At 32.9% G+C, this 11,903-nt stretch overlaps 1 protein-coding gene across 1 annotated transcript in view; it reads right to left on the bottom strand.

Moving 5' to 3' along the window:
• Positions 1-651: 651 nt before the first annotated feature.
• ETNK1 (ethanolamine kinase 1) overlaps positions 652-11,903 on the bottom strand; it is a 62,963-nt gene continuing 51,711 nt past the window's right edge. The window contains exons 7-9 of the mRNA XM_038577054.1: positions 6,755-6,828; positions 6,297-6,411; positions 652-5,357 (exon numbers count right to left, since the gene is read on the bottom strand). Of these exons, the coding sequence (XP_038432982.1) occupies positions 6,339-6,411; positions 6,755-6,828 (147 nt within the window). The 3' untranslated portion in view covers positions 652-5,357; positions 6,297-6,338. The remainder of the gene's footprint in view (positions 5,358-6,296; positions 6,412-6,754; positions 6,829-11,903) is intronic.

Genomic DNA, 11,903 nt, shown 5'->3' with positions numbered 1-11,903 from the left:
CTGATCTTCATTACTATCTGACAGTACAGATCATATCTTTGTATCTCCACCATCTATCACATTACCTGATAATTAAAGCTTAATAAACATTGATTAAATGGATACTCTCTGCCTAGACTAAGATGCTAATAAGTCCCAGACAGTGTCTTTTTTTTTTCCAGTGTCTTTATCTGTTTCTCACCCTAATTGCAGTGAAGATACAAAGTATAGTGGTTAAAGGAATAATAAATTTTTAAACTAAGTAAACAGAATTTGTTTACTGAGTTACATAATATTCTACACTCTCACCTCAACTAAGTTTCTGAAAGCAAACTTTTTTCAAAACTTAATACTATATAAAATCAGAGAATTAGAAATTTTAAGAATCAGGGCGACTAGGTGGCTCAGTAGTATCTGCCTCTGGCTCAGGGTATGATCTCAGGGTCCTGGGATCAAGTCCCACATTGAGCTCCCTGCGAGGAGCCTGCTTCTCCCCTCTGCCTGTGTCTGTCTCTGCCTCTCTGTGGGTGTCTCATGAATAAATAAAAATGAAAAAATGAAAAAAAAAATTTAAGAATCACATCAAATACGTAATTATACACTAACTTTAAAAAGTCTTGTTTTCTCCCCCTTGAAAAAGAAAAACCACGAAAATAAGTTGATATAACAAGATTTATGGTACACTGCAGTTAGAACCCAACTTTATTGTTACAACCAATTTTTATTTACAGAATATAAATCTCTTCAAAAAGATACATTCCTTCATTTAATCAATGGTAAAAGGCCTTATTAAACAGAAATAAAGCCAAAATGTCACTTATATTCAAACAGAAATACAAACAACTTCATTAAAAGTTTATGAACATACGGCAAAAATGTATCTTTACTTAAGCAGTTACATGAATGAGGCTGTTTTTCATTTTCTTCACTGGCAACCCCATTTTTATCCACAGAACAAATTTTACACTTAAATTAACAGTAGTAAAAATGTAAAAATTAAATTTTAAACATGAAAATATGCAACAAAAAACAGGAAGTATCTCCATTACCAAACAGATTAACAAGTTCTCAGACACTCAGATACTTTCTGAGGCATATCAAAACACCTACATCAAAATTTGCATTCATTTGAGAGGTATCAATACATTTTCAGTGCTGAGACTATTTGTAGCACTTACAGTATATACAAAGCAGCATTATACTACTATGGTTCACATTTGATAAACACAAATTTAAGCTTTATGCCACAATTTTCCAATTCAACATACAGCTAACGCAGTGACAATTATTCATTTTGTTTTTTTCTTCTGAAACTCAATAAGGAAATTATCACTTGAGAACATGGAATAATGCCATGTCTTATTTCTTATGATAACAGTATATTTTAAAATTCAAATACTTCAAATCATGGAAACTTCACCCAGCTGTAAAAAGGTTCCTAAATACAGTACAGTTAAAATTAAGTTTCCCCTTAGCAGATTCCACCAATTTATAGTTCGTTTAGTACACATAAATAACAGGAAACTTCTTCAGATTACTGAACAATAAAAACTTCAGTGTGTTACTACCAAAACTGAAGTAGCACACCACAACCATGGCAAGTAAATCCTCTTGCCTCTTCCACTGCTTTTAGGGGTTTTCTCCAGATCATAAAAGCTAATTTACATGGATACTACCAGGTCTCAACCTATCTCTGGAAACTCCTTTATTAAAAAGTCTTGGAACTTAACTAATGAAACAATTCAAATCAGCCAGCTTCTTCTTACCCTTCACCAACTAGTTCCAATATAACATATAATGTTTTCAATTTTTATAAACATTTTGTTAAAATGATTAACGGTATTTATACAATTAATGGGTAGGATGTAAACAAAAATATGCCTATATTTAGGAACTAAGAGTATTTTACAGAGCAATTTTTCATAACTAGAAAAGCTGAAAGATTCATAATGAACACAGATTTTATTTAACCTGCTATTTGATACCATCTATAGCATAGTAAGTGCATTAGGTACAGGAAAAAAGAGAAAGCAGATTCTAGGACAGAAATCTACTATAAAAAGTTGAATTTGGGATGCCTGAAAAACAAAACAGTATTTGTCTATAAGCCTATCATTTTTTGTCCAAAGAGTTGAAATCTTCTATTTCAAATTATGATGCAGAAATTAAAGTTGTTTGTATAAAAACTGTGTTCAGAAAAATCGAATTATGTAAGATACCTTACTAATTTCAGTTTTCAAGTATTCAAGTAATCCAAACCCAAGTATTTTCTTTTATAGCAACACACTCACAGACTAAGCTTCAAAAATGGGTAAAAAATCATTTAAAATAATTGCTATGCCTTTCTGTCCAAAAAGTATCAAACCCAAAACATAACACTGTAATCACACAAGTGATATGTAACTTGAAAAAAAAAGTTGATTCAATGTAACTAACATCTTTAAAAAAAAAAAAAAAAACAGATTATCTTAATATATAACTAAAATATCCAAAGGACATTCTAAAATCTAATAAACTAAGGAAGAAAAATCAGAGCTAATCAATTTTGAAATAAAGAGAAAGCTGCTTTACTACACACAATTTATTTCCTTCGTGCACAATAATTGTGTTTGCCTTTTGAGGAAAGTAGTAAAGTTTACTGCCAATAACAAAACTCTCCTCCTAGCATAAAGCATTAGTGATTTTGTCTTATCAACTGAATGATTAATATTAGAAGCTTAAATATGTATCACTTTGGAATGCATCTGAAATGCTTATTATAAGCAATTTAAAGCAGAAAATCAAACTGATAGTATTCTCATTCTTTTATGAAGGAATTTAAAAATGATACAGAAAGCTTTGTGTAATGTAAAAAAAGAAAAATGTATATAATTTTTAAAGTGAAAGTTTTTAACTTTTAATTGAGAGTGCTTGGGGAAGTTTTCTGCTTCAAATCTGGAAGCTTTAGTAACATTTATAAGCTGAAATAAATATTTGTAGTTTAGTGAAGATGAAAATAGCAGTCATTAAAAGATTACTCATGACTTATGTCTTTTCTTTTATAATCCATAATGAACAATTTTACATTTAGAGAAGCCAACTGAGATACGCTTAAGTTGAACTAAGATCTATTATCATATCTCATATATATGGGATTTAGATTCACACAGAAATATGTAAAATTTCAAGGTTTTTTTTTTTGTAGAAAACAGTTAACAACCTTGAAAACAGGAAAAGATAATACTTCAGACTGCAATCATCACATTATATTTTTAATTTGCTTTAGCTCAGAATCATGACTCAAAGAAAGGAGCTCGCAGTGTATTTATTTACTGCTTATAGGAGTCTAATGTCATACAAACTAATGGCCAACTAAAGAATGAAGAAAAGTCGTATTAGGCACTGAGAGGCTAAATAAATAAGTACTGACATTAACAAAAACTGATAAACCCTATTTCCAGTTCCTCTTGTTATCCCACTGTGCAGCCAGAATTTTTGGCTATTTCCAGTCTAAAACCAAAGAGCTGTATCATTTCCTTACCAAAAACAAAACAAAACAAAAAACAAACAAAAAAAAAAACACCTACAAAAGAGAATGCAAAACAATACACAATCTCATATGCAAGATACAATTCACACTAATTTACAAATTTTTATTTACACTGTTTTATATACATTCCAGGCAGACCTAGTTGAGTTTTGTGCTCATGTTGATCTCAAATGACCATGTGAACAGTATGATTTACTACCACATCTCTTTGATTTCCAGAAAATCACGTGGTAGCATAGGGTCAACAGGGGGGAAAAAACAAGTATTACTGGTCAGGTAAGATCATACAAGTACGTAAGGAACAAAAGGGGGAAAAATGTGGAATTTTGCTTATTAAAGCATCCAGGCCACTATGGTCTATTGACTGACAATAATGAGTATACATGAATGCCACTTCTCTAACAACCATTTTCATATTTACAAAATGAGCTTACTACCAGCTGAGTTATTAGGTAAGGCATTCAAGTTCCTTAGCGTAACATAAAAGGCAACAGACATCTCAGCAAGCCATATGACAAATTTTAGAGGGATGTTTCTCCTTCAGAAAGAATCCTTTAAATGGCCAATAAAAAGGGAAGCAATTTTGAACCCTCTTACTAGCCTGCAGCATGATCCCAAAAAACCTGTACAGGTAGTGGGAGCATCACAACATCCAAAATCTAGCCATAATGTGGGGAAAATATCTTAAATGTCTCATTTTGTTTCCAACTTCCACTGCATACTCCTAGGGCTAAAGTAAGAGCCTATACTCCCCTTTACATTGAGTTCTATATGAATCTCTCTGAAACACAAGAGTATCACAGCCAGCAGCTATGTGCACTCTACCAGCAAAGGCTCAGTGAATCTCTACTCAAAATAATTTGAAAAATATGGAGTAAGATAGAAAACTGATCTTCTCTTCTCCCATAGTACTCCAAGATATATACTGTTGCACTTTAAAAAGTCAGAAGTACAAAAAAAAAAAAACATTCAAGGGTATTACATATTATTCATTGTCCTAAGAAAATGTTCCAAAAAAAAAAAAAAAGATAATGTTCCAACCAACCACAGATGAAAATTCTACCAAAAACAATTTTTCAAACTCACTCTAACATTATGTAAAAAGCTATTAATTGTTTAATTGGTTCCATTCGTTTAGTCAATTAAGTAAAATTCTATTGATCCTACAGTAATATGATTTATAAAAACAGAAGTGAACATTTGTAACATTGGGGAGGTAGAAAACAAATCTTAGCCTAACACTGTTATAGACACAAGCAGATTTTTAAGATTCTATTTATGTAACTAGAATTTACCATTTAAAATGGCCTTTAAGTGTTTCTGCTTATTAGCTTTAAACATCTTGAGATAATCCAAGTATTTTAAAGCATTTATCTGAGAATATAAGTCATTTGGAATAATACATCAAACTCCCCAGAAGATTTCTCAGAGGATATGTTTGTAGTTGCATATTCTGAATATGCAGATTCATTAAGTCAACTTTGTACATGGGCACTTATGTGACCAAAGTGCAAAGCTTGTCAGACTAATTTTCTAAGTAAAGTTAACCATGACTGCTCAACTCCACACAGCAGCAGTCTTCAAAACGTGAACCCTACTTATCGCAAAGATCTAACTTCCTTCCATTTAATAATTGCCACCTTCTCACTCCCAAACAAAATTAAAAATACACAAACAAAATAAAGAGAAACTAAAACAGAAGCCCTCCTACCATGAATATTTAATTCACATTTTGTTAGATTATAAGTGTAGTAGATCAATGTCCTAAATGTTCCTTATTTAACTGCTTTTAATTTATTTCTCTGAACCTACATGTATCACGTAATCATTTGCTATCATTCTAAAGACACTGGAGCCAAATGAAAACATGAAACCAACTGTTAAGGAATGAATCTGGGAAGGTAAAAAAGAATATCTAAATGACATTTTCTTGTTCCCAAGTATGATAAACATTCTTTGTTTCAAAAATTAGCATTTGTTCTACCAGCTAAACAGACAAAAACACCGAATACCTCACTAAGTAAAACAAAATTTTTGGTAAAAAGTAAAGTGATATTATCAAATTTTAAGAACTAGCAACCTAAATGACCATATTTAGTATGTGAAAACATTATTTAATGCAGATTTTGGTAACTGTATCTATTCCAGGATTATACAATAAATGTTAATATTTATACTGCCAGATATGTAGGAAAAGGAGAATTTTAAAATATATTCCCCCCAAGAAAAACACTTTCCAATATTCTATTCAAAATGATGTACCACTAAACATAGACAGTAAATACAGTTTACCCTCATATACAGATATTTTTTTATGAATACCCTAAGTTATCTATACCAGTATCTGGCATTTCAAGAGTGATGATTCATATTTCTTATAGTGTATCAAGATAAAAAGGTTATACTAAACATCTAAACTGTTTGCTAAAATTAATATTATTAAAGCAAAACTTTAAAAAAATTTCTCTGGAACATTTTCATTGCTTACACTCAACCAACAGATGAAACAGATGAAAGCAGTCACAGAATTATGTTAAATTTATAATAAATAATTCACATATAACATAGATTAAATTATCAAAGGATTACTGACATATTTATACCTTTTTGCAGATTTAACAAACTTCTAATCCACCACAAACTGATAGCAGTAGGTATACTTCTTGACATCATTCAGTCTATTTAAAAAATAGATGGTTGTTTAGAGGCATAATTTGTAAAGCAAGATAACCAAATTAAACAACAGAATTTTAATATTGGCTCTTCAAAATTTCTTAAGAAAAGATACACAAGCACTGTTCAGCTACTTGAAAATAATCAAATCTCTTCTTTACTCAGGCACTTTTAATGCAGTAACTTCAGGCTTCATTTTAAAGTATTGGTTAAAACGAACAATTGCATACCTAGTGAGAAATGAATAACAAGAGAATTAATAAAAAATGAAAAACTTAATCCTTCCCCTTCATTTTCCACTCACCCTTCTAAGCTGATTTTAGTTTTAAGATTTTTCAAAGGACTTATTTTTAGTTTATTGCACCATCTACTGGACAGTTTTCTAATACAGTATTTAACAGATTGTACCAGATTTCCTTGCAGACCAATTATTAAATATATGCAACCCTTATAAACATTTGACTGAAAATAATAACTACAGTGTATCCTAGGAGTTGTGTGTATATCCAAAAAAATTTAAAAAAAGGAGAGACAAATGTGATGTGTAATGCATATAAGTACAATTAAACTTACCCAAGGAAATCAAAATCAATAGTGGAATATTTGGCTTGAATCAAAGCCCATAATCCCCAAAAGAAATGAGAAGCCTAAAGAGAAAGGAAGGAAAATCAAGAATTATGATACACATTTCTTTATAAAATAATTATCAAATAACTAATGTTTTTCCTTTTTCACCAACTCCATGTAGAATACTGTCTTAAAGCTTTTTATATATAAAATACTTAAAACACAGGTAATACTGAAGTGTACAGTTACCTAGATGGCTATAGATCACTTCTGTTCACATCCAAAAAGGTCAGAATATATTATAACCACTTGAAAAATAGAGCCCAATTCTTGTAACTGCTTTGCAGAGACAGAGTTCAGCGTAAGCACTGATAGATATTGGTTAAATGTTTTTAATGATTATAATCGCTAACAGGCTTTCCTATAAAATACATAATTACCAAAGCATCTTGGGTTTTTTATGTAAAAATGTAAACAAAAAGGAAAATCCAAATCTCAAAAAATATATATTTAAATATGAAAAATGTTCTAGGCATGAAACATCTGAAAACAATTTTTATTGGCCCAACAATTCTGCATAAGCAACCATGACATAAAGTAACATGATTTTACTTATGTCAGAGAAAAGTGGGTCTTAAGACTTAAGAGAAAAACAGATGACCATGTAGGAGCTCTAAAATAACTACTTGTGTGTGTACTTTACAATCTATTTCTAGTTAAACATGAAAATATTTTAAGATTCTGATAATAACAAAACTTTACTTCCCATGAGGTAATCTATTATAACTAGAAATATTATTACTAGAGAAAAAAATCTTAAAAGAAAAGGGTTTTATATTAGCTAAATTCCTTATCATGGGACGTCTGGGTGGCTCAGCGGTTTAGTGCCTGCCTTTGTCCCAGGGCGTGATCCTAGAGACCCAGGATCAAGTCCCACATTGAGCTCCCTGCATGGAGCCTGCTTCTCCCTGTGCCTTGTCTCTGCCTGTCTCTGTGTGTGTGTCACTCATGAATAAATAAATATTTTTTTAAAAAAAATTTTAAGCCCTTATCGTAACAGAAGTTATTTAAAAAAAAATTACTCCACAGCTGTGGTATTACCTAACCAAGTCCGATTTGGTTAGTTAAAACAACACAGTACATGAGAAAGGATTTTAAATTTTAATTGAGAACTATGAGGGTTTATGTCCAGGTTCTGTCACTAACTCCTTTTGCAACCTTCATTAAGTCACAAATTTTTAGTCATAATCATCACTTAAAAGATGAGAAACTATTAGCCTTCTGTATTCCACAATAGGATTGTTTTAAAGATTAATGGAAATTATATATATACACACACACACACACACACACACACACATATACAAAAAATTTGCCCTCTAAATTTAAAACTAAAGAGGTCTTTAAAGTATGTTGCTGTAAAAATATCTATTTAAGGGCAGCCGCAGTGGCCCAGCGGTTTAGCGCCGCCTTCAGCCCACGGCGTGATCCTGGAGACCCGGGATCAAGTCCCCATGTCGGGCTCCCTGCATGGAGCCTGCTTCTCCTCTGCCTAGGTCTCTGTCTCTCTCTCTCTCTGTCTTTCTCATGAATAAATACATAAAATCTTTTTTAAAAAATCCATTTAAAAATTACTCTTGCACTTTGTTTTTAACTTCCTTAAAAAAATCACTATCGGGATATAGAACTTCCCTTCATTTTTTTTTTTTTTTTAAGATTTATTCATGAGAGACATGGGGGGGGGGGTGCAGAGACACAGGCAGAAGGAGAAGCAGGCTCCAGGCAGGGAGCCCGACGTGGGACTCAATCCCAGGACTCCAGGATCACACCCTGAGCCGAAGGCAGATGCTTAACCACTGAGCCACCCAGGCATCCCTAAAACTTCCCTTCATATACAGATAAAGAAAAGAATAAATGATGTAGTAAAGAGTAAACAACTAAAGTACATGCACATGAGCCCTAACAATTAACTTAAAGGGGGGAAAAAAAAGCTGAACTCTGGAGTCAAGTTGAAAAAAATTACTAGCTGCATGGCTTTGAGCAATTTAATTAACCCATCTGTACCTTTATTTTCTCATCTGCAAAATGCAGATGTGATATTATGTTTTATAAAAGAATTACATATTTGGCCTTCATCCACTGTTTCTGGATTATAGTTCCCCAAATCCTCAGAATTTCCTAAACATAAGAGCAATGGCAACATCTTGTTAATAACATTTGATCTCTTATCCTAAGTTTCCGAAATAGTTCCAGAACAATAAAAGTATAAGTAATGAGGAGACTTTTGGAAACCCCCTCTAGAGGACTGGATCCAGGGGAACTTAACCATGTGATTGTAGAGGGATGGATCTTCCAGCCCCTTATTTCACCACCTTCAGAGAAGGGAGAGGGGCATGAGACCGAGTTCAGTTTTCAATGGCCAATGTTTTCATCAATCTTGCCTACGTAATGAAGTCTCCATATAACCAAAGGTGGGGGTTCAAAGAGCTTCCAGGCCTGGTGAACCAGAACACATTCACATGCTGGAGGGTGGTATGCCCTAACCTCCTAGAGAACCGAAGTTCCCAAGCTCAGAACTCTTCTGGACCTTGCCCTATATACCTCTTCATCTCACTATTCCTCTGTTTCTTTATAATAAACCAATAAACATATTTAAAAGCTTCTCTGAGTTCTACAAGCCACTCTAACAAATTAATTGTATCCAAAGAGGAAGTTTCAGAAACCTCCGATTTATAGCCAGTGGGTAAGAAGAACAACTGAGACTTGCAACTGACATCTGAAAAGGAGGATAGTGGGGTGCAGTTTTGTGAGATTGAAACCTTAACCTGTGGGATCTGACACTTATTTACAAAATTGAAGCTCACACAGTCACAGCTGAGAATCAGAGAACTACTCAATGGTGTGGAAAAAACACATATCAGAGCCTAGTCTCTATACCTAGTATATAACAAACATTCAATAAAATGTTAATTAATACCATTATATAAAATAAGGATGATAAAAATAAATTTTTTCAAAAATGGTTTATTCTACCTGAGGAAGTCTCAGGTATTGAGAAGTGAATTATGAGAGGAGATGCGCCTTCCTTCTTTTTAAAGTCTAAAAGAATGGCTCCCAACCATGGGAGATTACTGAGGCCCAAAACTATTTTTTATAATATTATTAATATGTTACTTGCCCTATGACTATTTTAATATCTGCACTGATGGTTTAAAAGCAATGGTGGGTGAAGCTATCGGCCCTTTACAGTGCATCAAGGCAGTGGCAGCAAACATTCACACACACTCACATCATCTCTACATACAGTAAAAGGCCAGTCTCACTAAAGAATGTCCTTTATGAAGCCAGTGAAACTATTAATTTTATTAAATTTATACCAAGAGAAAGGTTCTTTCAAGGAAAAACATTTATGACCAAGTTACGAGCTGAATTTGTACATTTTTACTGGAACATCATTTTTACTTGAAAGAATTAAGTGACATTCAAACTAGGTATTAGAGTTGGGCAGTTAGCAGATATTTCTCAGATTAAAAAAAGGGGGAACTTCTCATTTCAATGAAAATAATTGACAGTATTTGTTGCCAATGATGGTCTTCAAGTATTCAACCTAAAATTAGAACTTTGGAAAACTTGTATTTGATTCTGTGAGCTTAGCAGCTTCTCAAAACTTTTTCTGATGATACTGATTGTTATCAATGGATGTGATATTTTTATATCATATAAGATGTTTCAACAAAGATCTATACAACTCAATGATCAGTATTTTCCAAATAACACTTAATAATGTTAAAACTACAAAATCATGTACTGCTAAAAGAACCATTCAAAGTGCAACATAACCAATGGATTATAACGTACTGGAGTACAAAAAGTTAACTGATATTTTCAGACTGCACATTACAATTAACCTTTAAGAAATAATCACTTGCTGACTTTTGGTGAAGTATCAAAGAGAATATCCACAACTATCTGAAAAGGCAAAATATTCATCTCTTCCAACAACATGTGGGTGAAACAGAACGTTTTTTATATACTTTAACCAAACCATACATTGCAACAAATGAAATGCAAAAGAAGATATAAGAATCTAGCTTTTACATCTGTCTTCAGGCTCAGGTCATGATCCCAAGACTCCCCACATAGGGCTCCCTGCTCAGCAGGGAGTCTACTTCTCCACCTCTCCCTCTGCCTGCCACTCCCGTTTGTGTGTGCTGTCAAATACATAAAGTCTTTAAAAAAAAAAAAAGGAATCTAGCTTTTATTAAGCCAGTAGTACAGAGATTTGCAAAAGTGTAACATAATGCCATTCTTTTGTTTTGTTTTGGGAAATGGTTATTTTTCATTTTCAAATGCTATTTATGGACACCTGAGTGGCTCAGTGGTTGAGCGTCTGCCTTTGGCTCAGGGCTTGATTCCGAGGTCCTGGGATCGAGTCCCACATCAAGATTCCTGCATGGAGTCTCCTCCCTCTGCCTATGTCTCTGCCCCTCTCTCTCTTTCTGTGTCTCTCATGAGTAAATAAAAAAATAATTAATAAATAAATAAACAAACAAATATTAAAATCGCAGATAAATAAATAAATTAATTAATTAGTTGCTGTTTGATGTTAACAAGTTCATTTTTTAAGATTTATTCATTTGGGGAAGGGAGAACAAGTGGGAGGGGCAGAGGGAAAGAGAGAATCTCAAGTTGGCTCCACGCTGAGCATAGAGCCCAATGTAGGGCTCAATCCCACAATCCTGAGATCACAACCTGAGCCAAAACCAAGAGTGAGACACTTAAAAGACTGTGCCACCCTGGCACCCCTACAAATTTATCATTTAAAAAAGATTTACTTAATAAATATTTTCAATTTGTTTTAATTTTCAATAAGATAAATACTGATAATTAACCTAAATAAACAAAAGCTCATAGAGGTCCTCAAAAAAAATATTGAAAGTGTAAAGAGAATCCTGAGACCAAAAAGGTTAAGAACGCTAATCTAAACCACCAGGCATATTTTAAGTGATATAAAAATCATCTGTGGATGCTATTGTAATTTCTTCCTATTAGGCTGGTTTTATAAGCAGAAAAGACTGAAAGTGGGAAATTCTACACCTAAAAATAACATCAAACCAGCTCTTCTTACCATTTCAAGCAGCATTCATTCCTACAG

Source organism: Canis lupus, chromosome 27, assembly GCF_011100685.1.
Source record: "Canis lupus familiaris isolate Mischka breed German Shepherd chromosome 27, alternate assembly UU_Cfam_GSD_1.0, whole genome shotgun sequence".
NCBI classification, from domain to species: Eukaryota; Metazoa; Chordata; class Mammalia; order Carnivora; family Canidae; genus Canis; species Canis lupus.
This window is presented reverse-complemented; position numbering and strand designations above follow the sequence as displayed.